This window comes from Hyaena hyaena, unplaced genomic scaffold (genome assembly GCF_003009895.1).
Source record: "Hyaena hyaena isolate Hyena2069 unplaced genomic scaffold, ASM300989v1 scaffold_77, whole genome shotgun sequence".
Taxonomy (NCBI): Eukaryota; Metazoa; Chordata; class Mammalia; order Carnivora; family Hyaenidae; genus Hyaena; species Hyaena hyaena.
Genome location: NW_024080708.1, coordinates 2,825,991 through 2,853,467, shown reverse-complemented (window position 1 = coordinate 2,853,467; position 27,477 = coordinate 2,825,991). Strand labels below are relative to the sequence as shown.

Below are 27,477 nucleotides of genomic sequence, written 5' to 3'. Positions count from 1 at the left end.
AGGGTCTCATGTGGGTGGATTGGTATCAAGGAGAATGCACGAGGTAACCTGATGATGTTTTCAGGAGAGGGAAGAGGCCCACTCGTGTTTATTTAGTTCCCTCCTGTGAATACCCTGCCCTTTTCTTTTGGGCCCTCTTGGGGTCCCCTTCCTCCCAAATCAGCCCCTTTAGTTGAGGTTGTGTGTTAGCGGTCACCTCGCAACTCGCTCTGGAGCTGTCTTATGAAAGCCAGGAGTGGGACAATAGGGATAGATGTGGGGTTGAGTCCCTCAGTTTGCCATAATAGCTGTATGGCTTTGGGCAAGTCCCTGACAATGTCACAGCCTCAGCCTCCTCACCCCGTACGATGGGGTGTTGACGGTTCTGCAAGGTCACTGGCCTGCCACTTAGGGGGTGCTTGTGAATGTTCAGCGAGTCAGAGAAACAGAGCCCCTAATCATGCCAGGGACACCCCTAGCATCTGCTCTATTTACACTCAGATGTCAGGTTTATTTTTAGAAAAAAAAAAGGAGCCAAGTTTATTGAAATTTCAAGCTACATTTGAAAAATCCAAATCCAAATCCTGGAGACATCTATCAGGATAAGGTGTCAGAAACTGGAACGTGTTATCTGCCACAGAACCCCCTAGACACAAGCTCCCTGAGCACATCACCCAGGCACCGTCGGATCAAAGCCATCCCCTCGTCCATCCCTTGTCCATGAGGGGACACCAGCAAGCCAATCATGCCGTTCACTCGCAAGTTTTCCACAAACATCAAAACAGAAGTTTCTCGATGACAATGTGAAGTCCCAGCTGCTCTTCTCTGAACCCCATTCTATGTAGTCAGCACCAGCGAATGGTGGGTTTGGCATTCGGATGAGGACCTCACGCGTCTTCGGCGGGGGTGGAGGGGCACATGGGGCAAGGGCTGCAGCAGCAAGGCATCCGTGGCCGCGTTCAGAGGCTGGCCCTCCTCCCTGCCTTTTCTCTTTAGTCGTACTTAACCTAAAGGACACACTGGATCGACTTGGTAAATGAACACAAAGAACTAGCCTTAAGAGATAAAGGGCCAGATGATACTCCCAAAGCCGGTTCCCAAAGCCGGTTAGGCCCTTCAACACACAGATGTGTGTGTGTGTGTGTGTGTGTGTGTGTGTGTGTGTATACATCACTACACTAAGATATAGATCTAGCCCTATGGGTATATATACGCATGTATGGCTATATAGAAAAACTATGCCAATACTAACCAAACAGAACTTTGTAAGCGGTCATCCCAAAGCTGTAATCCCACACTGGGCCGTGCGCAAAGCCATGCATTAGACCATATGAACCAACAGAAGGCCGACTTGGCTCAATCTCTCCTATCTGTTGTCCTGCCTTGGTGAGGCAGGGGAGACGAGAGAGGTTGCCTCTGCTCAAAACACGAGTGGCTTCTTCATAGGAGCAGTTGATGTCAGGTGAAGCTGCTGAAGATGGCCATGGAAATGAAAAACAGACCCCTTATGCTTTCTGGAGTAAACTGGCGTCACATCTTACACTACCTTTCTCCTTTGCCAGTTGTGGCTAAGTTGCCCAGGCCCCAGGAGCCCCTAGGGCACGATGGCATTAGAGGCTCATTGGCTGGGGGTGACGTGGCCCCACGCAACGCAGCCTCCAGAGACCTGCTCTTTGTCAGGGGTCTGTCACTGGAGTGGACCCAGGTGGCCATGTCCTTAGGACATCTCTTGGCACCAGCTATGCTAGGTGTAAAGTTCTCCACGTGAGATGACGCTTGGGGAACCAAAAACAAACCAGAAAGAACTAGGTAGAACAAGTTTAGTGGCTCTGCCCACCCTGAGGACAGAGCCACTTACACCGCAGAACCACCGGGGGCCTCAGGTGCTTGTGGGGTTTCCGGAACAGGCTCTTCGGGGCTCAGACGGGACTGGAACTTCTCCAGCTGCTCCGGGCTTGCCAGGGTCTTCAGGAGGGTGTTCTCACGCTCCAGCTGGGAGTTCTTCTCCACCAGCTCCCGGATCTGCTCCTTCAGGACCTCCACCTCCTCTCTGACTGCGTACATCAGATGATTCTTCACCAGGTCCTGCCACAGAGGGGAATCACAACAAAGCCATCCAGGGGCCGTCGTGGCCCCTCTGCAGCACCGTCACCGTGCCGTCGGGGCCCCCGCATCATCCGTCGTGCCACTGACCGTTCCCCCCACCCCGGCCTCCCCTCTCGGCATGCTGGCCTTGTAGCCCTATTCCTCCCTTTCTCCAAAGCCCTTACGCCCACTCAAGAGAGCTGCCTGACTGGAACATGCCTGAGCTTGGAGCCCAGCTCTGAACTACACAGGATGCCCTCCGCAAGTTTCCAGTAACTTCCAACGCTGGCCACTTAGGAGCCTTCTGGGCGCAACTTCTGCTGGTTGCTGGCAGTCAGCTCTACCCGTTTCCACAGAAGGTCCCGTTGCTGGCCCACCGCCTCCCAAGGAGGACCTGCTGGGCACCCCACAGAGTTTGCAGTACACATCTTCCCCAGGAGAACAGAATGGACTCTTCTGGAGTCTCCTCTCCAAATAACCCAGCACACCGGGGTCCAGACACCGGGGTCCAGACAGGACACTGGTGGCTCTGGGGGAAGGTGCGGGGACTGCCGCATCCTCTCTGAATCTGCTGACTGCACCGGGAGCAGGGAACTGTGTCGCTGGGCACCAGGGGCACAGTGAAGTGGTTGCTAACTGCTGGAGGCCCCAACCTCCTGCAGCCATATTGGCTGCTCGGTGGAGTATGACCTCTACCTGGTTCAGAGAGGGAGAAGGGGTGGGGTGCTCTGCTTCCTGTTTCCTCCCCACTCCTGACCCCAGCCCAGGCTCTGCGGAGGCTCTGCAGTGCAGTTGCATCCAATGAGCGCTCTGGCCCCTGCCAAATGCAGGGCTGCAGACAAATGCAAGAGTCTGAGCTCCCTGCCCTGCCCAGGAGGGAGCTGGAGGCTGCAAAGAGAGGGAGGAGGACGGGAGGGGGTCCAGCAACAGCAGACTGCAAATGCCCTAAAAGGTGCCGCTCTACTGGGACTCTACTTAGGGGCTCCAATGGCTTAGGAAGGAGGCCGTTGGCTTCCTCAGGCTCTTGCCTACAGGCTTTTGCACCCACCCCCTCAGTCCTGCCCTGAGTTACATAAGCAGCAGCTATGTCAGGGGACGGGAATGACGCAGTGATGCCACTCACCATGGCCTGCTCGATCTTGTTGTCTATGGCCACCACGCTGGCTCCAGAGGCACTGCCAAGACAAAAAGCAAAGCAACCGCGTTACCCACTTGGTTCCACTCGGAGTACCTGGCAGCTGCAGCCAAAGTCCTCCATCTGCCCCAGCTCTTCCTCTCTCCTGCCTCCCTGGCCCGGAGCCCCGGGCACTTTGTCCCCAGGCTCCTGCAGGAAGCTGCACCTCCCCACCCGGGCCGGCTCCCCGCCGCAGCCGCCCAGGGCTCCGCGTGGAGGAGCGCGCAGGTCCCGGGGCGCTCCGGCCGGCGTGGCCTGCTCGGCCGGCCCAGGCGACAGGCAAACAATGGGGGCGCGCGGCCCAGGGAGTCTCCCCCGCCGCCGGCCCGTTCCAGCGCCCGCCCAGAAGGTCCCGGGCGAACCTACCGCGCTCTGAAGCTAGCTACGAAGTCCTTCTCGGCTCGGAAGCTTCCGGCCTGCTCCCCAGCAGCGCACGGCGCGCGGCCAGCCCCCTGCCCGGCCCTGCCCAACCCCGCCGCCCCTCTGCCTCCGGCTGCCTCCGCCTCGGGCTGCAGCAGCTCGTTCTCACGGCGCAGCGGCCGCAGGGACGCTCCGTCGGCGGATCCCGGCGCGGCGGTGACCCCCCTCCCTGCGTCCCCTACCCCCGCCCCTTCCCAGGATGCTGCACCGCGGGGAACGGGGACCGGCGGCGCACGGCTCGCTCAGAGATCCCGCTCGCAGCCCAGCCCCCGCCGGTGTCTCGGCTCAGGACCTGAGGCCAGTGGTTACCTGTTATCCAGCTTAACGGAAACCACATCCCCTCCAAGCAGGGAAGAGAAGAAGGAGATGTTGAAATTGTGCAGCTGATAGACCGCCACCTCCATGGGGGTCTGATACATTTCGGCGTTCATGGCTCAGGCTGCCTGGGCGGGCTAGGCGGCTGGCGGCTGCTGGCGCGCTGCACGGGGCTGGGCTCTGCGAGTCCCGCCGAGGAGCTAGGAGCGGGGCGAAGGCTGCCGATCGGACCCAAAGCCAGGCAGGGGCTTCAGAGTTGAGGGGAAGTGCTCGAGGGGTGTCACCTAGTGTGTCACAAACTCCACAGCCGCCAGTCCAACCCAGACTCGGAGATATTTCGGCTCCTGCTTCTTTATATAGGAGGAGCCGGCTGCGTCACATGGCGTCAGGGGCCATGCAAATGAGTCCTGTACCGGGCTTTGTGGTCCAGTTAAACCACATCCCCTCCCTGAACCTTAAGCTAGGACTGTAAACAGTTCAGCACTTTCTTGTGCCAACTGGCATCTCCAGAGAGGGCTCTGGAGATTGGTAAAAACCAAACCGGAGCTGATTCTTGGAGAAAGAAGTCCAAACACCCTAACAAGAGCAGAAATCATTCAGTAAAGGGTGGCGCTGGTGTCCAAAGCTCTTCTTCAGGTGTCAGCCGGCACACCCGCATGGCTTTGCAGTGCCATCACACACCAGGCTCCCTGGGTGCCCACCCTCACCATCAGGAGCCTCGCCTTCTGGCCGCCACCTGCCTCCTCAGCTGCTCTCCTGCACATATACTTTGTCGCCTGCACGTCCCCTCACCCAGCCTGTTGGCCTGCACCCCGGCCCAATACACTCCCCTCCTCCTCCTGTGGATGTCCCCCTCTGGGAACTGACACATGCACAGATCTGTGACTCGCTTGGGATGTGCACTGGGCTGAACTAATCTGGGCACCCTAGTGTGCATGTAGGGAGAGGAGAGTGTCCAAGAACTCCGGTGAGTGGGGGAACATGAACCAGGGGGAGTTTGGGGGCCAGGTGGGTGACAGAGGAGATCGGGGAGGAGAAGGTAGGGGAATGAGTGCTGGAGTGACCACAAGACGGACCCTCTTCCTTTGATCTCCATGCCCTACTCTGTAGAGAAAATATCTTCCACATTATCCGGGATTTCACGTCTCTATTTTTAAAAAAACAAGATTTCATTACTTTCCTATAAAACAGCAAACTGCAAACCAAGGCTATATTATAAATCATCCCAGGAAAACACCTGCTCTCTGATTCGCCCTGCCACAGGTAAAAGAGGCTACACTTCAGGAATAAACAGATTACATGTTAAAAGGAAAAGGAGGCGGTTGTTGCCTACCAAGAGTTACATATGTTTCCATCAAAATATATTTTCCTTCTTTTCAGCCTCAAGCCGAAAAATAAAAGTCTGCAACGGCTAGAGATCCTGTTCTCCTGCTCTTTCCTAAGTGAGGCCACCTGGTGGAAAGAGGCGGAATTGCAGCCAGAAGAAGCTAGCTAGACAGAACAAGGGACAGGTGATGACGCAATGGCAAGGATTATTGACACCGACTCAAGGCCGTGAGGAGAACATCGGGTTCCACCACATACACAATAGTTTGGATGAAGTTGGGGCCAGTAGCCATGAATCAGTTTGTGATTCAGGCAGTGGGCCAAAGAAATACCCTAATGCAATCATGCTCCTGGAAAAGTACTGGGGCCTCTTATCAGCGAAGAAGGTAATTACTATTTTGCCTCAGGCTATTTCTCCTAACCAGGTGCCTGGCACTGACAGCCTGGCCAAGGCCCCAGTTCAGCCCAGTCTTAAGGCCTTGATTTTCTCCAGGCCGCTGGTGCCGTTGTGCCACCAAACAGCCAACATTTTTGCCACTGTGACATGGGGCTCCTACTGGACCCCACAGGTGGTAACACATGCACAAAGGGCCATTCTACTTGCAAAGGGCTGACGATAGAACTATCTAAGAGAACCTACTGTGCATGGGCCCAAGAGAGTGTATTTCTTCACCCTTGTTTAGGTGGGAGATAATCCCAGTCTCTGGATATTATGTTACCTTTTAGGTCATAAATTCTCCCGACTTCAGTATTTGCACTAAACTGTGTAGTTGGCAGAACAAAGCACAGACTATATTTATAGGTCATCAAGAACACTAGCTGAGGAAAAAAAAATACTTTCTTAAATCAGAAGCTTAATTGATACTGGAATTACCTGATAGAGTAATCTGCCCTCTGTGCCACAGAGAGCTTTCTTGGCCCCAGGAAAGAGTCACAGAGCTTTCACTGGCTTGTAAATCTTTCCTCAACTATTGCTACTCACCCCCAAGATTCCAAGGGAGATGATGAAAAGAAAGAGGGAGAGAGAAATAAGCTGGGTTGGCAGAGGAAAAACACCACCAGGGAGACAAGGCATAGGACAGAAGAAAAAATAGCTCCTTCCATGGGGACTCCCTTATATGGAGCCAGAGGCAGAGAAACCAAGGTAGTTCGGGAAGGGAAAGGAAGATAAGTTGCTAGCGATGTTGCGTTTCAATTGTATGGTAGTTATGCTTCAATGAAAAATAAGCTGAGTTTGGGGCACCTGGGTGGCTCCGTCTGTTGAGTGTCTGACTTCGGCTCAGGTCATGATCTCACAGTTTGTGAGTTCAAGCCCCGCGTCGGGCTCGCGGCTGTCAGCATGCAGCAGGCTTCTGATCCTCTGTCCCCTCCTCTCTCTGCCCCTTCCCCGCTCATGCTCTCAGTCTCTAAACAATGAATAAACATTAAAAAGAAAAGAAGACTCTCTTTAAGAAAATAAACTGAGTTTGAGACCCACTGACGGTAATGTCTACCATTAAGTGAGCATCATTTGTGGGCCAGACATTTGTACCAGCTGCTCCACAAAGCCTGTGGTGTAGGCTCTGTTACCATCATTTCACAGATGAAGAAACCAAAGGTCTGAGAGGCTACCTTGCCCACGGTAGTACAGCTAATACATTACAGAGCTGGGACTCAATCCAGGTCTTCCAGGCCCAGAGACCAAGTTTGTTCCTACAGCACTTCGGAGTGGGGTAGGGGGTAGGTGTGTTGAATAAGTGAATCAATGCAGTTGGGGGGCTGGGTTGGAGGTGCCCGGAAAGCAGTAAGGAAGAAGAAAGGATGAGGAGCAGGACATGTGCCCCTAGGATGCCAGCTGCAGTACCGTTAGAGAATGGTCCAGAGGCTGACTTTGAGCTCCGTCAGCACAGCCCGCTTTGCTGATGCTCGTGGCAAGGGACAGCAGCATCGGGGACCAGAAGAATATCCAAAGTGTCCGAGTAAACTTTATAGGAGGGCTGGACTCACCCACATCATTTCATTTTTTAATGCTTTTTTTTTTTAATTTCTGAGAGAGAGAGAGAGAGAGAGAGAGAGCACCAGCATGAGCAGGGGAGGGTCAGAGAGAGAGGGACATACAGAATCTGAAACAGGCTCCAGGCTCTGAGCTGGCTGTCAGCACAGAGCCCGACGCGGGACCCGAACCCACGAACCGTGAAATCATGACCTGAGCCGAAGTCGGCCGCTTAACCGACTGAGCCACCCAGGCGCCCCTCACCCACAACATTTCAAAAGGCAGCCACACAGTCCACAAAGAAAGCTCGCTCTGTCTAGGAAATATTAATCCAGCCTGGTGGCTCCCGCAGTGGAAATACGTAGTCCTGGGGTATCCGATCCCCAAATAAAGTAAGTAGTCTGAGAAGAAATAATCACGGTCCAGGCAAACCTCCACTTTCCGTGGCCCCGCTAACTGGCATCCTTAATTAACTTTTTGTTGTTGTTTCGTACTCCTGCTGTGCTCAGCATTTAGGAGAATGAAGTGAGCCACAAGAAAACAAGCTCCCATCGGGGATTTAGTTTTACAAAACAACTTTGAAAAGAATCTCTCATCGCCTCGATACCTCTGGTTTTGCCCGCTGCCAGCCAAGTGACAAGTGATCACCTTGAGGCCTTAGGATCCACCATTAGCAAACAGTGTAACAATGGCTGGATCCCAGGATCCCAGAGCTCGGGAAGGCAAGACAATGGACATAAATGTCCCTGTAGAGAGATTTGTCAAACAAGGGTAGGTAGGAGGGGGAGAAGGGAAGAAGCAGGAGGACTCCAGAAGGTTTTCTGCTTAACCCCTGGCACACTAGAAAATTCCTCTACCCAGAATATCTGCATCAAACCTCACAGTGAGAGGAGGCTTGTGCTGTACGAGGTATCTATGATCTGATCTAACTTTTCTGAGAAAGTGCTGATCCACGGGGCTCTCTGAGTCCCTATGTCCTCTGGAGGTGGGCCCCAAGCAGGGAACGTGGGCTAGGGATTCACCAGACCAGCGACCTGTGTGCATGTATCCAAATTCCCTTTCTTCTATCCTACACGCGACAGGCTGGGCTGGACCCAGAGCCAGCACAGCAACAGCGGCTGGCTAATGAGCCAGGTCCTTTGCTGGCTCACAGGTCTAGCCCCTGTGGCCACGGGATTCGGCAATTAAACAGACACAGCTGCCCCCTCCCTCTCTCAGAGGCGACTTCTAGATGCAGGGTGGCATACGGGAGGACAGGGCCAACTCCCTCCATTTTAGGAGGGCCTGGAAGCCGACTTCCTTGAGCTGGACGAAGTGTCTCAGCATTCTCACCAGTCTGTTCTACTTCAAAAGCCAGACTCTCTAGGACAAGAGCGCTTCCTACTTGGGGTTCCCACGGGACAGGCGGGACAGAGACTGGGTAGTTTGGGCCACAGAACGCGTGGGCCGGATCTCAGCAGGGTGATGAGGGGTGGGGAGCCGACTCAGGGTGGGTGAGGTAGGGCTGGGGGTGGTGATGAGGGGGAACATCTCACTTCCCTTTTTGTCACACTTGAAGCATTGTGCACCACGCAGCCCAAAGGAAACTATTTATAGGCAAGTCTTCCTTATTTTCTACAGGGAATGTTCCACCCAAAGATTCGGCAATGGTGCCAGCAAAACACAGGGTCCTGTGTCAGGAGAAGCGGAAAAAGACACGATGTGAGAGGTGCGGGATAAGCCACAAAGCAAACACAGGGTTAGGAGCTGAAAAAGGAAATCAAAAAGGATATTGAGCACCACTGGAGCGTTAGCGCAGTTAATGGGGCGGCTGCAAACCAGCCCTCCCCTCTTATTCCTCCACCCGGCCCCCTTCCGGCTGAAGCTCTGGCTACTTCTAATTACTTACTTGTCCCTTTTTCTGAAGAGGCTGGGGGAATAAGGAGGCTGAAATGCCATCGTTTAATTTGTCCTTGCTTCTGTCTTATCTTCTCTCTTCCCCTCTGCTTCCCCTCCAGTGTGGAAGACTTAGAGACAGGAAGGCCACTGCCACTTACATCGCTACTTTGGCTTCATGGAAAATCCCCAAGTCCAGAAGGAGGGAAGCAATAAGGAAAGACAGGGACAGAGAGAGGGCCTTGTCCTCTGTGGGTCATGTGAACTGCCCTGCATGGCCAAGGCCCAGAACCCCGACTCTTGGGGGGTGGGCAGGAAAGTGGTGGGGGACGATGTGGACGCAGATGCAGAAGGCAATGGTAGGAAGGACCCCAAGGAGAGCCCTGGTGGAGATGGCCACTCTCTTGGAGAAGCAGCTTTAACAACCGATTTGGGCCAAGCCCTGACACCAAATGACGACAGGAGCAAATGAATCGTGCCTTTCAGCTCCCTCTGGGACAGGGTCCCATGTGAGCTGCACAAACAATCTCTGAGTGACACTAGGGATGACAGGCAGAACCAAACCCCATTCTGACAGGGCGGTCCACCCGCTCACCCTCATTCAGAGAAGTTCAAAAAGCGCTCTTGTTGAATCATCTTGGTCACCCCAACTTTGGTGGTTAACTCTGAGGGGAGGTGGTTCCTCCCAGTGTCTCAGCAAGACTGGAAGTACTGGCAACGTTAGCCAGGAATGCTGTTTAGTTCAGTGGATCTTAAATCTCATGAACCTTGTGTCAATATTTATGCCTGTCTCCTTTCCCCTTATGCCTCGCAGCTGGGAAAATTGACCTCCATCATTTTTCCAAGCCCTCTTCTCATTTTCCACCCTCCCTATTACCCATCTCCTAGCATGGAACAGATATTCCTGAAAAAGAGACTGCAAAATTAACCTTGGTCAATAGAATCGCTGCCTCCTCCTCCTCTTCCCTCTCCACGTTGCCATTATCATTCAATTCAAGTCAGTTCGGGTTCGACTCAATTCAATTCAGAATTGACTGAATGCCTATTTAAAGCTCAAGGCCCTTTGGGGGAGGGATTTAAACAAACAAACAAATAAACAAAGTTTTGACAAGTCAAAAATTGTGCTTCCTTCCAGAATATCCAGGGCCTGCAGCAAATTTGTGAGTCTCTACTGGATTAGATCTCAGTGAAATATGTCTGCTTCAGGAAAAAAGCCCAGGACTTGAGGGTGTCTGGAAGGGTAGCCTGGGGTTCGGGAGGGCCACAACCACTGCCATCCCTGGGCATCACTTCATTCCTCAGAACTGGCTGTGCTTTTACCCCACCCTGACCTTTGGGCCCTGCCCATTTAGGCAGGGATAACACAGCAGCTGCAAAGCTTGGACTTTCCGACCTAAGTAGCTGCTCTGACCTTGTAGCCTAAGTGAGAGGGCCGCTCACTGGGATTCTCCTCCTTAACCCTCAGCGTTTGTAAACTAAGGGGTCTGTAAACCTTGTTTGTAAACAAAGCATAGATATCTGCTCTCTGCGTTACCACTCCCTTCCTTCTGAGAGGGGTGTCTGTGTTTAGGGTGGAGGTCACCTCTACCTGCCAACCTCTTGGCCTTCCTTCTTTGGCCAGCTCCTCTGGATCTTAACCTTGGTTAGGGTTAACCTTGGGAGGCTCACCCTCCCAAGCCTGCACAGCTTCAGGCAGGCAGACGGCCTCCCCTCCTCCAGTCGCAGCCCCCTCCCTGGGAATCCTAGCGCACTACAGCCTGCCCAGGGGCTGGGGGCGAAAACAGCAAGCACACGGCTGCCCTTCACATTTGCACCAGCCCTCCGCCAGCCGACCCAAGCCAGGGAGACACTGGCAGGGTCTCTCCCCGTCCCTTCTGCTCTGTGGAGCAGCCCCAAGGGCTAAAATTCCAAGCCGTTTTTTCTTGGCAGTTGCCAGGCCTACCTTGAGTGGTATGTGAAGGACTGAGGGCTATTGGCAATGCTTGGAAGACAAGAACCGGGAGGATGTCTCTGGGAATGCTGAGCTGGCAACAAGCGGCCTGTGAAGAGGCCAGGGGCTCCACGGTGGGGCACCCGGCTCCATTGCGGGCCCTCATATAGACAGGGCTCCTGGGGAACAAAACGCTGGTAATAATGCCGGCCTCTTTAGGCCGCTTGGGCTCCTGGGCCACGATGGGCAAGCGTTATGAGCCTCCCAAGGCTCTTGCGTTGTACACCCCAGGCCTGCGCTTACCTCATAGCAGAGCTATTCACCAAGGGCTCGCTCACTTGAGGCAGCTCCCTGATCCTCTGTGGTGGTGGGATTCTCTGACTTGTGAAGAGAGGCTCTGCAGATTTCAAAAGGCCCCCCCACTCTCCAGCTACCCCCAGCCCTGGAGCTTCCTGGATGGAAAGGAGGCAGTCTGGCTTCGGTGAGGCCAGTGTCAGGAGAGGGCGGGAGACACGCTACTCGCTCCACGGAAAGGAAGGAGCGATACAAGGCGAAGCTCCTCCCTGGGCAGCCTCCCGCACCCCCCCCGCAGCCATGGGAACACTGCCAGGAAGCTCAAAAGAGTGTTTGTTGGGAGGGTTAAGGAAGGCCTCCCAGCTCGGTTTGACAATTGCTGACAAGGAATAGACACACTTATCAGGAAGAAAGAGAAGTACAGAGGCACACACATCCATGCGAACATTCTCTCAGCCTTTCGCCAAGTCTCATTCACAGAGATAGGCAGGAGAAGAACATCATGCATATTTCCCGCCCCCCCCCTCTCTGTCTCTCTCTGTTTCTCGGCTGTTGCCAGCTTCCTCCTGACTCCAAAGTAGTAAGACAACAGGACATGGCAAGATGACAAGGCAGGACACTGTAGACCAAGCCAGAGTATCAAGAGACACAGCCTTGGGAGCGCCTGGGTGGCTCAATTTGTTGTGTCTGACTCTTGATTCCGGCTCAGGTCATGATGTCACAGTTTGTGAGTTTGAGCCCCGCATTGGGCTCTGCACAGACAGTGCAGAGCCTGCTTGGGATTCTCTCTCTCTCTCTCAAAAATAAATAAATAAACTTAAAAAAAAAAAAAAAAGACGCAGCCTTGGCCCTCCCTGACATCCAGGGCCAGCTGCGTGCTGCGCAGAGTCCTAGGTGATAGGGTTCTTGGGAGAAGTGTGAAGAGGCCGTCAGATGGGTACAGGGGGAACCCGTCGAAGCCTCCCACTGTACACCAGGAACAGGAAGCCCAAGTTTTAAAGATGTCGATCACACATTAAAAGAAAAATAAAAACAAGCACTGTTTGTATGCAAGCAGTCCTATGAACGCCAAAGAAATGATTCTCACAGGCTCCTCATGAAGACCGTTCTAACTAGAGCTGGTTCCTGGCACAGATGCTGTATGTGACTGGCTCCCTGAGAAATGTGATTTGAAGGGCACTCAGAAAAAATCCTCTCAGTACGCGATGTCTGCCTGACCTAGCTGCTGTACTGCCTAACAACATCACCGTCCAAGTCAAACTCTTGGGTTCTAATGATCATTCCTAATTTGAAGAATTAGGAAAGGGTTTGTTGTTGTTGTTGTTGTTGTGTTTTTTGTTTTGTTTTGTTTTGTTTTTTTGTGTTTTTTTGGGTGTCTCCATGAAAAAGCCCTGGGAAAATGTCACATTCTGCCATGACTGGTTTACCCATACTTAAGTATGAACTCAATCTTCATATTATTTTCAATAGAGTGGTCAGGGGCAGATCAGCACTGGAAGACAACCAGACACACAGCAGGTAAACCTTGCCGGTGGGCTGCAGAGGGAAAGAAATGGGTCCTTATGAGGTTCTTATTTTTTTTTTTATTTAAAAAAATTTTTTTAATGGGTATTTATTTTTAAGACAGAGAGAAAGAGAGAGAGAAAGAACACGAGTGGGGGAGGGGCAGAGAAAGAGGGAGATCCAGAATCTGAAGCAGGTTCCTGGCTCCTTCCTAGCTGACGGCAGCAAGCGTATGTGGGGCTTGAACTCACAAGCTGTGAGATAATGACCTGAGCCAAAGTTGGACACTTAACTGACTGAGCCACCCAGGTGCCCCAAGGCTCTTAATTTTTTTTTAATGTTTATTTATTTTTGATAGAGGGAGACAGAGGATCCAAAGTGGGCTCTGTGCTGACAGCAGTGAGGCCTACGGGCTCAAACTCATGAACTGTGAGATCATGACCTGAGCCGAAGTTGGACGCTCAACTGACTAAGCCACCCAGGCGCCCCCCCCCCCTTTATGAGGTTCTTAATATCAGAATCACCCTGGGGGTAGCTTGTAGAGAATATGGATGTCCTGGGTGTCAGCCCTAGAAAATCCGGTGGAATAGTGTGTGGCTTGTGAAGGGTATTTTCAGATGGTTTGGATGCAGCTCTTCTGGTCTCAGTCCATGGAACTCCCTTTGGGAACCACTGGCTTAAAAGTGACAGCCAAGACAGGGTCTACCCAAAGACTCCCCAGAGTGTCAGGGTCACTAAGACCTACTTTGTGTGATACATCATGATGGGGTTCAGAATATTCTGGGCGTAAGGTCTGCTTGTCTTTCACTCCCTTTCCCTTGCCCTTTCAACTCCTGAAAATTTGATCAGAACATGAATGAGCACTGCTAAAAGAAGGATAACCCAAACCTGCTCTGATTTATAAATCAGTCTCTGGCAGATTTTGCCTGTCTGTTATAAGGAACAGATTGCTTCTAAGACACTTCACTGCTGTCGGTGGGAACTCTGCCTGAGAGGCTGGGGACGTGGAGGGTGGGCATCACAGGGTGGGAAGGGAAGAGAACCCGGGGAGAGGGAGAGAACAGGGAAGGGCTGAGTTTTCTCCAACAGCACAGTTTGGTCAATTAACCAGCCCTGCCTTCCTTCTACAAAAGCGAGCTCTCTGCCAGCCCTGTGCCTGTCACCACCTGGTCAAATGCGGGTCCGACTACAGGGGTATGACTCATTCCCCCCTCAGGAGCCTGCTGAGGCTGACTACAAAGAGTCACCAGGATCTCCACAAACATGCCCATCTCTACCCTGATCCAAACCTCAGTTCCTCTGCCCCCAGCGGCCTCACTCCTCCCTGGTAAGAAGCTCACCCCCACTGTTCACTGACTCCCCTCTCCCAAGGGAGGGCAGAAGGGGAATTGGATGCTTTCTCTCTGTGGTACACATCTAGCCTATGTTTTGGTATTTTATTTTATTTTTGTTTAATTTACACTGCCTGGTAGGTTTGGGGCTTAAATAAACAAAGGCTATGCTTCCCCCAAGGCCTGCACTTCCTGGTTGCCGGTCAGCAATAGAGTGACCCCTTTAACCTCTTCTCTTGCTTCTTGAGATGGCAGTGCAGGGGATGGGATTGGAAGAGAAACATATTTTGGGTCAAAAGGCTGGAAATTCTTGGTGCCAGCTTAAAATACCACCCGTACCCCCACCCTTCTCGACAACACATATATGTTAGGTCCCGAAGCCACCTTACCAAGCACAGACTTATTTTAAAGGCCACAGCAGAACAGTAAGGGGAAAGCAGAAAAATAGGAAATTCAAAGCATTAGTATTGATTTTTTGAAAAATCTACCTCCAGACGTCTTTGTACCACCAAGCAAAGGCAGAAGGGCCCGGGTGTTTGTGAATGGAGCAGGCTTAAAGGCCTATAGACTGAGCAGAGCACGGTGAGCCTGCCTGCCTGAGGAAGGCTCCCTGCCAAAGCTCATACACCTTAAAAAATAAGATGAACACTGGCCCCTATGTCCTGGGATAGAACTCTAACAGCAAAGTAACAAATCCTGGTCAACAGCTCTGACATCCTGTTATTTGCTAAAACTAATAATACTGTGAAGCTTGTTGACAGACTTGCAGGAGAGCTCAAGTAAATATGGAAACTGAGGAATGGCCAAGTATAGACAGTTACTAGCTCAGCAGTAGAGAAGAAAGGAGTTTCACAGATACTCCTTGGGCATCTTGGGGCACTGGGGCCTAAGCATGGTAGGGCAATAATCCGGAGGCATCTCTCATGTCACTGGGTGACTTCTCTCCAACAATAGGCTGCTGCAATAATGGGCTTGGCCCACAGAGCTGGGTCCTGAGCCCTGAGACAGAGAATAATGGTAAGAATCAAGAGGGACTGCCTTGGTACATGTGCCAAGGGAGGTACTCCCTGAGAAACACAGCTTTCTACATGAACCTCGTCAAGTAGGAAGAAAATACATCAAGAGGCCAGAGTTCTTTTTCCGCTTTGGCCACTAGCCAGCTGGGGGACTGCTTGGAAGGTTCTAAAACCCCTGTGCTGCCAGCTCCTTATTTATTCAATGGGAATGATGCTTCCCTGCTCAATATATACACCATACAAGGTGGATAGGTTTATAGACACACCAGTCTGGAAACAGAGATAACATCATTGTATTATTTTTTGCAGACTGACAATGTCTTGACAGCGATAGATACACATATTTGCCGATGTTTCCTGATTTGGTGGCTATCCTTCGGCGGCATAGCTGTGTTCTTTGGAAAGTAAGAAGGGCCATGAGATCACTCCATGAGTAAGGGTTCCGGTCCCCAAACACTGCTGGCAAAATGGCTCACTGGGTAAGCAGCCCTATCAATGCTATTTCAAAGACTGGCATTGCTAACTTTGTGTCCAGTTCCAATTTTCATTTCCAAGGTTTTACAAGTTATCAGTACTGCTGATGGGGAGGGGGTAGCGTGAGTGACGAGAGGCTAACTCATTTTCTTGGCGGTCTTTAGCAATCTGTCCCTGTACACAGGACTTGTCACTTGCATAACATTTTGGCCTCGAGAGCCTCTTCGATGGCACAAGCAGTCAGCAGGACCTCTCGTCTTTCAAGCAGGACGGAAGGCACAGCCAGATAAGACCAGGACTGGAAGTGGGCACTGTACCCCCAGGGTCTGGACAGTGCCTGGCACACAGTCTCAATATGGTAAATATGTACTTAATAACTAACTAAAAGGTTTTAATAAGTGTTAGAACTTTGCTAATGGCCCCCGCAGGGAAGAACTATAGGCCAATTCATGAATTCGCCTTCTGTTAATGCTTTATTTGGGGACAATCACTGTCTGAGGGCGATTCTGCAGTTAAAAACATGAAAGACTAGTGAAAATCAAACATACTTGGGAAACCCAACCCAAACACAAATTAATTGAGTAAGTGGCCACTAATGACCTGGAACCAAGACCCGATCCCGTCAGTAAAAAGGGATAATTCACCCGCGTGTGTGCTTCTGGTTCTCCACTAACACTGGGACTTTGGTCAGTTTCCATCTTTAGCTGGAGGGGCTGGGTCAGTTGGGAACAGGGCACCCACAGGGAGCAGTGGAGGGTGATGAAGCCCAAGAGCAGGGCAGCCAAGTCTCAGCTGGCAGCAACATCAAAGAGGGATTTGGGGCAAGCAGGCCTCATTCTGAGCAAGTGACAGCCATTTAACTGGAACAATGTGGGCGGGGGTGGGGTGGGGGATGGGATGAGGGTGGACCAAAAAAAAAAAAAAAAAAACCTGTCCTGATCAAAAATACCCTGATACCCGCCAAGATAAAGGAAATTCTCACTGTTAATGTCACCATTGGGTTTGAAGTCTTGAGGATCCCTGTTAAAATGAAAAGTCTTTCTCGGAAGTGGAAATGTTCAGTTTTTCTTAGGGAAAGAACACGACGGCCCGCCTGGTGTGGTTCTGAATAGTGGGGGGCTTCTGGGAGAAGTGACTCAGGCTGGCTAAGCACAGACAGGTGGGGTGCTGCCTGGGAAGAAGCCTCACAATGGGTCCTAGCTAACCAGTGGCCTTGGGCTTTCAGGGGCCAGGCAGATATGCCCCCCATATTCCTGGACTCGCTGTCAAGAAACCAAACTGTGCACGTGGGCAAGCTTTAAGAGCAGTGGGGTTTATGACAAAGGAGATGTTTTTCCCCTGACCTCCTTGGGAAAACTGTTCCAAAGAATCTGTGAGGATCAGGGATATGCCTGAGCCTTACTGGGGACATTTAACTTCGATGTTCCCTGTCCAGGGGATCTCATTTACTTGCTCGTCAAGGCATCCTCCCTGGACATACCTACCTCAAGTTCAACCTACTCATTTATAAGCTGGCGTGGGTGACAAACTGACCCCCAGCAAGGCTCTGTGGCTGACAAGGGGTCGATGGGTTCTCTCTACCATGGGGTATTTTCTTTTTCCCTAGAGCCTCCTATTAACCCAAAGCAATGAAATCTAGCGGGGGAAATGCCAGGCAGAAAGGCAGGTTGCTGGGGGAGCTGTCTTTGGCCATTTTCCGCCACTCTCTGTTGGCAGTCACCTTCTCTGCCTGTGCACCAGGCGGCCCTGGCGGCAGACACAATACTCACACCAGAGCTAGCCAGGCCAGCCCTTGCCCCTCTGCACCCCCCCCTTTGTCCTCTTATAAAACCCTGGCAGAACCTCCGCTCCGAACCCCCACTCTGGCTTGACCAGGTAATGGCCAACCACCTACCACCAGGCAGAGCCGGGTCAATGGAGGGGGGCAGCACCCCCCCACACCCGCCCGTGGCCCTGTTGTAAGGCGCTGACAGCTGGGAGAGGACCTGAAACCAGTTAGCCTGGGGCTCCCAGCCAGCAGTGTATTTTCATCTTGTTTTGACTGGGACTGTCCTCCCCTGTGTAAACACGTCCATGTCAGGGGGAAGAAAATGTAGAACAGCTTAAAATAGGTGGGTGGAATGCATCCCACCCATGAATCACCAGCGTGGGGAATGCCCTGCAGGTGGGCCTTGCTTTAAGCAAACCTGGCATATGAAAACCTTGATTCAACAAGCGGGCAGGGATGGACAGCTGCTAGGGCTTGACCTATCACTGGGAGCTCTCAAAGCCACATCTGGTCCAAATAATAACATCAGTGGCTCCCATGTACTTCTAACTTAGCAGGCACTATGCTAAAAGTAATTATATACATTAGCCTTTTGAACCTTATCAGCAGTTGAACGGTCAACAGTAGGGGGATGGGTATCATATTATCATTAGGCCCATTTGGTGGATGAGGAAACAGAGGCTCAGAGGGGTTAAGTGACTTGCTTAGGGTCCCTGGGCTAGTAAGTGGCAGAGGTCAAATGTGATCCCCTGGTGTGTGATTCTAAAGCTCCAGGCTGTCTCTGGCTGGGAGGTTTGCTTTGTTTTAAGGAGATTTCCAGGCATCCTAGGCACGACTATCCTTTCCCACTGAACGCTCTGCATCACAGCTGCAGGGAAACTGGGAACCTTCTCAGGGTCAGGGTGGGGAAGCCCTGAGGTCGGGGCTGGTTCTTTCCATTGACTAAAGGATTCCCATCTCTGTCCCCTGGAGGGGAAAGGGGGGGGGGGCTTAGCATGTCAGAATGGGATGATGGGATGGATCTGCATTTCAACTCAGGGACTGGCAGATTGTTTAAAGGGCAACTGCTTGACCAGACTCTCTGGGAAGGCTCCGCAAGTAATTGCAAATAAGTCCAAACTACTCCACCACCAGGTCGGGGAAGGAACAAAAGACTCAGTATAATCTAGTATAAGGAAAGACCAAGTGTAAACATGTATTTTGAAGCGAAATGTCACCGATCATGCTGTTGGTGCAGGGCTGGCCCCCGGGGGCTAAACTGTGAAGTAGGAGTCTATCTTCAGAACCTTCCTGCTTCCTTTTCAGGTACCTTCCTCCTGACTGTCCCCTCAGGTCATCTGTGCCCTCCTGCTGCTTGGAGTTCCATGGGGCTCCTTACTACTATCTCAGGTGCCCTGTCCTCCCTAGCAGTGCCCCCTTCAAGGGAGACTCTGTCTCCCTTCCTTAAACCAAACTACCTGGTTTGAGGGCCAATCCTAAAGGGCAAATCAGAGAAATTTATTTGTGTCAATGGCAGATAATGACTTAACATGTTTTGCTCGGTCAGATCACAAGGGCTTTAACCCACAGATTTCGGTCAGTGGTATTTCAGGCATGGGTGGGGCGTGGGGGTGGGGAGGGAACAAGATGGGGGCTGAGCGACAGTGGGAGGGGGTAGGTTGTTTTTCAGTGATCTTCAAATCTGGCCAAGTAGGCTACATGTTACTCTGACTACAGGTAAGTCTGTCTGGATTGACAGAGAAGGATAAATACTGTGTCCTTATACTTGTGCTGTATTCTTTCTAGAACATGGTGGAAAGAGCACTGGAATAGTAATCAGGAGACCTGAGTTCTGGCCTGGTTTTGCCCCTGGCTACCAGAACAATGTTGGAAAAGTCCTGTAACCATTCTGGGCCCCAGTTTCTCCTAAACATAAAATGAGAGAATCAGGGCTGCAAATTTATATTTACTTGGGTGCTTATTTGATGAATGATACCCCTATTTTGACAGGGAGCTCCATGAAGCCATATGCCAAGGGTCTAGAACACTATCTGGCACATAGCAGCGCTCAGCAAATGGAATACTAGAATGAATGAATGAATGAATGAATGAACTGAATCAATGAATGGCAAAGCAACTTCTGAGGTTGCTGCCGGTTCTAATAGTCTAAGCCTTGACCCTGTCAGATGCAGCTGTGCCTCTGAGTGGAGAGACCCTGACCAAGGGCTGGGCGAAGCCCTCAGGCCCTTGTGCTCGGGACCACTGGGTGCAGGAGCAGCCTCTGAGACCATAGGTAGCAGGCAAAGGCTTCTGTGAGGCCCGGGATGCCTGCAGGATGCTGGATGGGAGGGCAGTTAAGGGTTGTAGGAAGGGCAGAGTCAGTCAGAAGGAGTCAGGAGAGTAACTTTTACACAGTTTTCTGTAAAACGGGAAGCCGAGATAACAGAGACCTGATGGGTGTCTGGGCTGAGGTAGGAAAAGTGCCGAGTTGCATGGTGACTCAAGGTCAGGAGCTGGAATGGGGCCCAGAGCTCTCAAGCCTCCACTCACCCCCTTGGGGCTGCCCCTGGCTCCAGGCCAACTCCCTGAATAGCTCCCCCATCCCCACCCCCTCCACAATTCCAGTGTCGCGCTGCTGCCCTCCCCCAGCGCTACATGGAATCCTACCCCCCCCAACCTCGGGCCCCCCTCCAAGGACTCCAGTGCAGTCACCCATCAGAGCTCTCAGCGGTCCACTTCTGGGCATGCCTGCCCCCCTTCTCAGTGTCTGCTAGGCCGCATTCGCGCTCTGACGCAACTCCTCCCCTTCTTACGCAAAAGAGGGGAGGTTGGCTGGCACAGCCTCCCCTCCCCCTCTTAACACACCCCCTGCTTCCCCTCCTCCACGCCTGGGCCCCCTGGTAGGACCCTCCCAGGCATTATTCTGAGGCACTGAGATTTTCTCCCATGGCCACACTCTTTCCTCCAGCACCCTTCCCATTTTAACAGGGGCTACAGTTTCAGTCCAAAAGAATGAATCTTTTAAGAGTGAAATTTCAGGTATTAGTGAGCGGAGTGAAAGATTATTTATGGGGGCAGGGGCCCTTCCCAGAATTCTTGAGATAACACTTGGGAGGTGGTTATCTCCACACTCTGCTCTGGGTGCTCATTAGGCCAATTCTGGCCTTTGCTGCCCAGGGAGTTGGAAGACCAAAGTTCTGGTTCTGGCACTGCCATTAAACTTGTCTGTGTGACCTTGGGCAAGTCAGTTAATCTCTCTGAGTCTCAGTTTCTTCATCCGTGAAATGGGAATAATTACCCCATGCTCTACCCACCTTGATGGAGCTGTTATGAAAAGTAAAGGAGAGCATGTGTGTGTGTGTGTGTGTGTGTGTGAGAGAGAGAGAGCGAGCTTGAAAGCAAAAGCCAGTTGTGTGTGTGTGTGTGTGTGTGTGTGTGCCTGAGAGAGCATGAAAGCAAGAGCCAGAGAAAGAGAGAGAGCTTTCTAAATGGCAAGGTCCCGGACAAATACCAGGAATTATTATGTCTCCCTTCTGCTGTGCTTGAAGGACCAATTCAGGTTGCATGGCAGTGCTCTCCTTTTATGAAAAATGTCAGTGTGCCCCAGAACCTTTCCTCTTTCTCATCCTGTCTCTCCTCTAGGGTTTGGTCCTTAGCCAGATTTGGTCTCCTGTGCACCTCTGCTCTGCTTTAAGAACATCTCTTGCTCTGCCCCTGTCCCCTTCACCGTCTGTCATATCACCCACAAGCCTTCTTTTACCATCCAGGAGCTTCTAGCCATTCTCTCTCTCCGGCCATGGCCATGGGTATGCCCAATGCTCTTTCAGCCCTGACCTCAGCCCACGCCCAGCAAAGCTTTTAAGAGGAAGAATTGGTAGTGGGGGATGGAGGGTGGTAATGATTGAACCTGACAGTTTGCTATGGAGGCTCAACACAGTGCAGAACACCCAGCATGTGCTCAAGAAACATACTATTGTTTGGTTATGCGTGGGGAGGGGGTAGATTTGGGGGTGGAGTCTGCTTTGGGGCCTCTGAAATCCTGCCAGATAGGCAATTGCCTGCTCCACGTCTAGATTTGCCAGGCCCTGCTAGCCTTCTCTTCCCACCGATCTTCACCTTCACCTCTCAACCCTGAGAATGGGCTGGGCTCTTTATCTGCAGGACCTGCATGCTAGAATGTTATCTCGGGCCTCCCTGGCCTAGTGCCACAGTTTCTTTGGTGACCCCACCTTTGCCCCAGGGATGAGAGGCTGGGAGCAGTTTGGGGCACCTTCTGAATTTCCCAGCATAAGCAATCAGCGCGCTCTGAAGGACCACACCCAAAAGTCTTTCTACCAGAGGAAACTTGGGTTTCCTCCCCAGAATCAGGGGCCCCTGAGCTTTTTCCTCGAGGCTGGAGAGTGATGCCTACACAGATACTGTAGTTGTGCTCCTGCGCTAGGAGCCATGGCAGTCCCCTTGGCCTGGCAAATACTGTAGAGAAGGTGTCTCCCGGATTGCGGGAGCAAAGTGCTTGCTTGCCTCCGGATGCTCCCTTGGGGCTTCATTTCACCCCTCCCCCCTGCAAAGGAGGACTACAGAAGCAAAGGTGACCTTGCCAGGCCTTGCCAGGGACCGGTGATGGGGCAGCAATGCATGGCCTCATTTTGTTGGCCCCCACCCACCTGCCTCCCTCCCTCTGTCTGCTGCTGGGCCCTCATGTTGGCAGGCGGCTCTGGGGGAGGTGAGACTCCGGAGGCCACCGAGAAAGCTGGTCCCATTACAGAGATGGCGAAGGCAGTCTCAGGGGCCCAAGGATGAAGCAGTTGGAGCAGGGGTATGACTCTGAGGTAAGTGAGGGAAGAGGGAAATCAACAGTACAGAGTCTAGGTCTTTGGTGGAGGCTGGTGGTTGGTAAGAAAGATCACAGACTCTCACGTTTGTTAAATCAGTAATGGAAAGAGTAATGATAATAATAATAACTACTACTTATTGAGAGTTTAATATGTACCAGGCACTGTGCCAAGCGTTTTTCATGCATTATTTCATTTATTCCTCACAACAACCTATGTAATTTTTGTTGTTGTTTTTACAGATGACACATGAGGAAATAGAAGCTCAGGGAGGTTGTGACCAGCCCAATGTCACACGCCTAGAGCTGAGATTTGAGGACCTTGTTGACTCTGAAACACACACTCTTCACCCCTAACCGAACCCTCACTGCTCCTGCTCCAAGCATGTGCCCCGTGGTCAAAGGGCCCACCAGGTACCCTCCAGCATGCTTTGGGCTCCCAATGCCCCGAGAGCCTCGGTTACTTAGAATTGACTTTTCTTCGCCCTGCTTTTTGCCCCTAAGAGGCCAACAGTTGCAATCAGGGATTCATTTAAGAGCATCCAATGGATGGAACAGGGGTCACACAAGAGACACATGAATCAGGAAAGAGACCAACTTTTGCTCTTGGCTCTGCCATGAAATTGTCACGTGACCCCAGGCAGGTTGAATCCTCTTTTAAGATCTCAGTTTCCACACCTGCCCAGACATTCTCTCTGGTACCAGGCGGGAATCAGTAATGTATAAAATCTAAGAGTATCAAATTCTTAGTAATGGGCCACTGACCAACCCCTCCTCCATGGAAGAAGGCCTGCCAATTCGAAAGTGCCCCCACTCCCCACTCCGGGCTCACCCTTTGGTGAATCTGCTGTAACACTCACCACCACCCTCAGCATCTGATCTGGGACCCACTCAAGACCTCCATGCCAGGAGGTAGCTCCTTACCAACCAAGCCCTCTCTCCCTGAACACGCATCAATTTCCCTTTCAGTCACTACTTTGAGATGACCTTGATTTGCCCTTTCCTCCCCTTCTTCCTCTCCTTAACCCCTGGTCACTATTGCTCTGGGAACAGCATCCTTCTTTTCTCCTGGCAAACATGTCTGACGCACACCAGCTGGCTTCCTCCTTGAACGCGCAATTCTCCCCTTTGGCCTACTTGGCATCTTCTGGCCTCTTTGGGTCGTGTTTTGATTTCCCACATATTCAGAGACATGGAAGGAGCCTTGAGGATCAATTAGTTCAATTCTCTCCTTTTATGAGCTAGGAAAGAGAAATTAGGATAGAGCAAATGATTTGCCCAGGATGATACTGTTAGGCCGGGGCTTCATCGAGGTCTGTCTGATTTGGGGGCCGCTCCTCTTACTATCTTTGTCCTTTAGGCAAGGCCTTAGCCCACCAGCCGCCCTTTCTCTACCCTTCTCCGAATGCACCTCTTGTCCATGTCACCCCACTTGGCACGGATTCTATTCCCTGATTGCTTTCCAGGTGTATATAGCTAGGTTTCCAAACAAAAAGTAGTCCCAGGGTGAGGGAGCCAACTAATTCCTCCTACCTGAAGGAGGTACAAAGCAGGGGAATTGACCTGCCTAGGGTCATACAGCTCATTAGCAGAAGAACCGGGAACAGGATATGGGCCTCCTAGTCTCTGTTAGGGTCCACTTCTACCACATTGTGATGCGGGGCACCTCTATTCCTCTCCCATTCCCCTCCCTTCTGTACTCTACTGAAATGTTTCCTTCTTGCCCCTTCTCTCCTTTTTATCTTCTCCTCCTTCCTAACTTCTGCCTTTTTCACAAACCTGCTGGATTTCAGAGCAGGAAGGGACCTCAGAGATCATTTGAATCTGCCTATCACTTGACAGAAGAGAAAACAGACCAGGAGATGGGAAGTCTTTGGCATGGAATCAGCCAGCTAAGTAGTGGCCCAGCTGGGATGCAAGGCCGGGTCCCCAACTCCAAGTTCAGTGCTCTCTCAACCACCGTCTTCCCATCTGAGCCTTATGTCTAGAGTCCTTCTTACTTGAAAATCCCCCTTCACCTGCCATCCAGGTTCAGCAAGATCTGAGCACACTTGTGCCCAGGGTCATACAACGTCTCTGGGGAAAGGTGGAAGAAGCAGAGAGGCCGGTAACCACTCACATCCTCCCACATCCCACCCCAGGAGGCCCTCGCCTGGCCTTGCTGAGAGTGGTGACTATCAAGTATGTGTTGAGATAAAGCCATAGCCTCTCAGATTCTAGGTTCATGGCCTAGACAGTGGCGTCAAAGCCCGAGCTGGCTGCAAAACGAGGTCAGTTCACTGTCCTCCCAATGGAAAAATCTTGTAAAATCAATAGCACTTATAACGTCAACAGACCCGGAGACCTTTCCTCTGTTTGTTTTTTCCTCCTGAGCCGCTCCTTCTCACCCACCCTACTGTGAAGGCATAGACAACACAGGAATCTGGCAAGTGAAGCCAAGAATCTGCAAAGGCCAGTCCCCAGGTCCCAGAGCCCCTGAACCTAAGGCGGAGAGGGGGCATGTTGAGGTATGAATGGCTCGTGAAGACCCCTGCCACAGCCCTCCTGGATCTCTCAGGCAAATGCTCATCAAATCCAAGGCCCTCCCTGCTGGCTCCTGGTTGCGAATAACCAGAAGCTACAGTAGAGATTCTGGAAGCTGAGCCCTACCCCAGCTTCACCTCACTGGGCCTTTGCTAAGGAAGAGAACAACTAGAAAGCCAATTAGACAACAACATGGGGACTTCCTGCACTGGGAAGTGTCTGAGGCCCTCAGACTGGAGTGGATGTTGGCCCTTTTCCCAGACATCCTTCCCCTGCCTCCAGTGGGTGTATCCTACCTTCCCTCCATGCACACAGAGGGTGGTGCCCCTGTGTTGTTATTTGCATGGTCACAAACAGGCTTCTTCCTCCTGTCTCTAAACTGGTCGTACCACAGAGCCTGAAATTTTTACTATTAAATGCAGTTCTTTATATGAAAGTGTTCTCTATTTATTTCAGCCTGGATTCATTCAGCAAATATTTATTGACCACCTACTCTGTGTCAGACACTGGTAGCTTCTATCAACTGTGTTTTGTGTTATTGAAGACTATTGTGCCTCATGAGTTTCCTTTGAGAATGGAGGGCCAGATGAAAAAGCAGATTTTTTTTTTTTTTTTTTTTTGCTCCTAGGCAAAGAAAGATTGAGGCTGAGATACAAAGGCAGGTCCTGAGAGTAAGTGTGTGCCAGAGTGTGGGTCTCTATACACGGGGGACATAGAGGCATGGGCACCTAGATTGGTGAAGTGGGAGATGCCTCTTTCATTCACACTCATAGGACCAGGGACAAACATCACACCCCAGAGGAATTGTCCCAGGTGACAGCAAGAGGCAGACATAAGGACAATCACAAGGCCTTCCACAGCTAAGGCACAACCGTGCCCTCTGCCCTCAGGCCCCATAGCAGGGTTCCTTGCCTGTTGGCTTCCCAAGCAAGGCAAAGGGCAAGATATTTGGGAAGAAATGGTTCCCTCTTTTCTGATATGTCCTGTGGGCACTAAGTTTGGTTCCTTTGCTGGTCAAGATATACCCAATGTGCTGAAAGACAACCAGGTAGCTGTTCAGTGGAAAGTTTTCCTGGTTAGACACCCCACACTCAATGCCTGAATGCATGAACTGGATTTCACAGCTCATCTTCTCCTAGGCAAGGCCTTGGCCCCGGGCCTGCTCCCCCAACCCTGCCCTCTGGGCGATCTTGGTCAAGGACGCCAAAGGAATTGGTGGCAGGGGTTGGGAGCAGAGCCCAGGTTTCCTGGATACCGGCCTGGCACGTCTGCCACCAGCCCCTGCTACCTCTCCCTCTCATCTCTTGCCCTTTGTGCCGCTCTGTCTGCACCCTCTGGAGGCATGTGCCTCACACACACCCGACTAGCATTCACTGGGTGAGATGTTTCTGCCCAACACCATTCAGCAGTTCAGCCATATGGGGCATAGGGAATCTGGCGGTCTGCTGCCCGCGGGGGCCAGGCCTGGTGGGGAGAGGAGGGCAGGCCACTCTGCTGGTCTGAGATCTGCAGAGTTGGGTCCCTAAGCCCATCATCGTTTTTTCCATCGGGGACCCTAAGTGCAGCCCCTAAACTTGGCAACCCTAGACCCAGGACTGGGTCACCATGGGCCCCCCACTCCCAGGCTTGTTGCTATGACACATGGTTCCACAAGTGCTGAGCGGCATTGTAGGGGCCGGATGCAAACGGCACGCAGCGGGGTCTAGCTGTGAGCCAGTTGGCCAGCTGACATTTCAGGGTCCAAAGAGCTTGTGTGTACTGGACAAGCTGTTTATTGTGGTCTTGGCACTGCCCGGCCCTTCAGACAGCAACAAATGCTCCCAAACTGGGAAAGGAGAGGAAATAAGGAATCAGCCGTAGCCAAAGAAGACCTGGAATCTCTTCCCTCACACCATTTGCTCCCTGCAGCTGACGTGCTGCTGGTGCCAACCATCGGAAGTGCCCCTGTGAGGGAACTGGAGGGGGCAAGCCCCCCAAGCCTCTCTTCGCGAAGACCTAGATCACAAATCATATACGTGCCCACATCGGTACCCTTCTGCCTGCCCTGCTCCCAGAGGCTGCTGTGGATGGAAGGTCAGGCAGTCAGTATTTGGACAAGGAATGAGAAATCTTGATACCACAAGGTTTAAATGTGCTGAGGAACTGGTACCCCAAGTCTGCAGGCTACACACACACACACACACACACACACACACACACACACCCATACATACCCATACCCTTAGGGAGATGGTCATCAATGGGCCATGATACAAATGCTCCTTTCTAGTCCTGGTTTGGTCCTTTCAGATATACTCAGGGTTGACTACAGGCTGGGGAAAATGTAGCAAGGGCATGTGTGTTGGAGCACAGGGTGGGGTGGACAGGTGAGATAAAGAAGACCCCAACTGAGGGAAGCTGGGAAGCCAGAGTCCAGAGAAGTTGTGGAGAAGGCAGAACATTCCAGAAAACATTTGGCCCCAGCCATGCCCAGCAGCTGGTCTAGTCTGGCCTATGGCCTCAGGGGAAGCCCTACTTGGGAGGGACAGAATCAGGGATAAGGGGCTCAACTCTGTCTCAAACTCTTGATTCCACCCAGGACTAAGGCCGCCAGGGCTGGACAAACAGAACTACCGAAGTATTTTCTGAGCATCCTGGTTAGGGCCTCTGGTTTGTCTGTGGTTTAGCAAGTAGTAAGTCCAG

The 27,477-nt window shown here is 52.0% G+C and overlaps 1 protein-coding gene across 4 annotated transcripts in view; it reads right to left on the bottom strand.

The window, feature by feature from the left end:
• Nucleotides 1-483: 483 nt before the first annotated feature.
• The window catches only part of TSC22D3 (TSC22 domain family member 3), a 63,254-nt gene continuing 36,260 nt past the window's right edge, over nt 484-27,477 (bottom strand). For 2 of the 4 annotated variants that reach the window (XM_039233492.1, XM_039233491.1), the window contains 2 exons: nt 3,188-3,239; nt 484-2,064 (listed from right to left, as the gene is read on the bottom strand). In XM_039233492.1, coding sequence (XP_039089423.1) covers nt 1,834-2,064; nt 3,188-3,239 — 283 coding nt within the window. In that variant the 3' untranslated portion in view covers nt 484-1,833. Of the gene's footprint in view, nt 2,109-2,141; nt 2,221-3,187; nt 3,240-3,967; nt 4,318-27,477 lie in introns of those variants that run through there. The other 2 variants (XM_039233493.1, XM_039233494.1) reach the window with 2 other exon arrangements.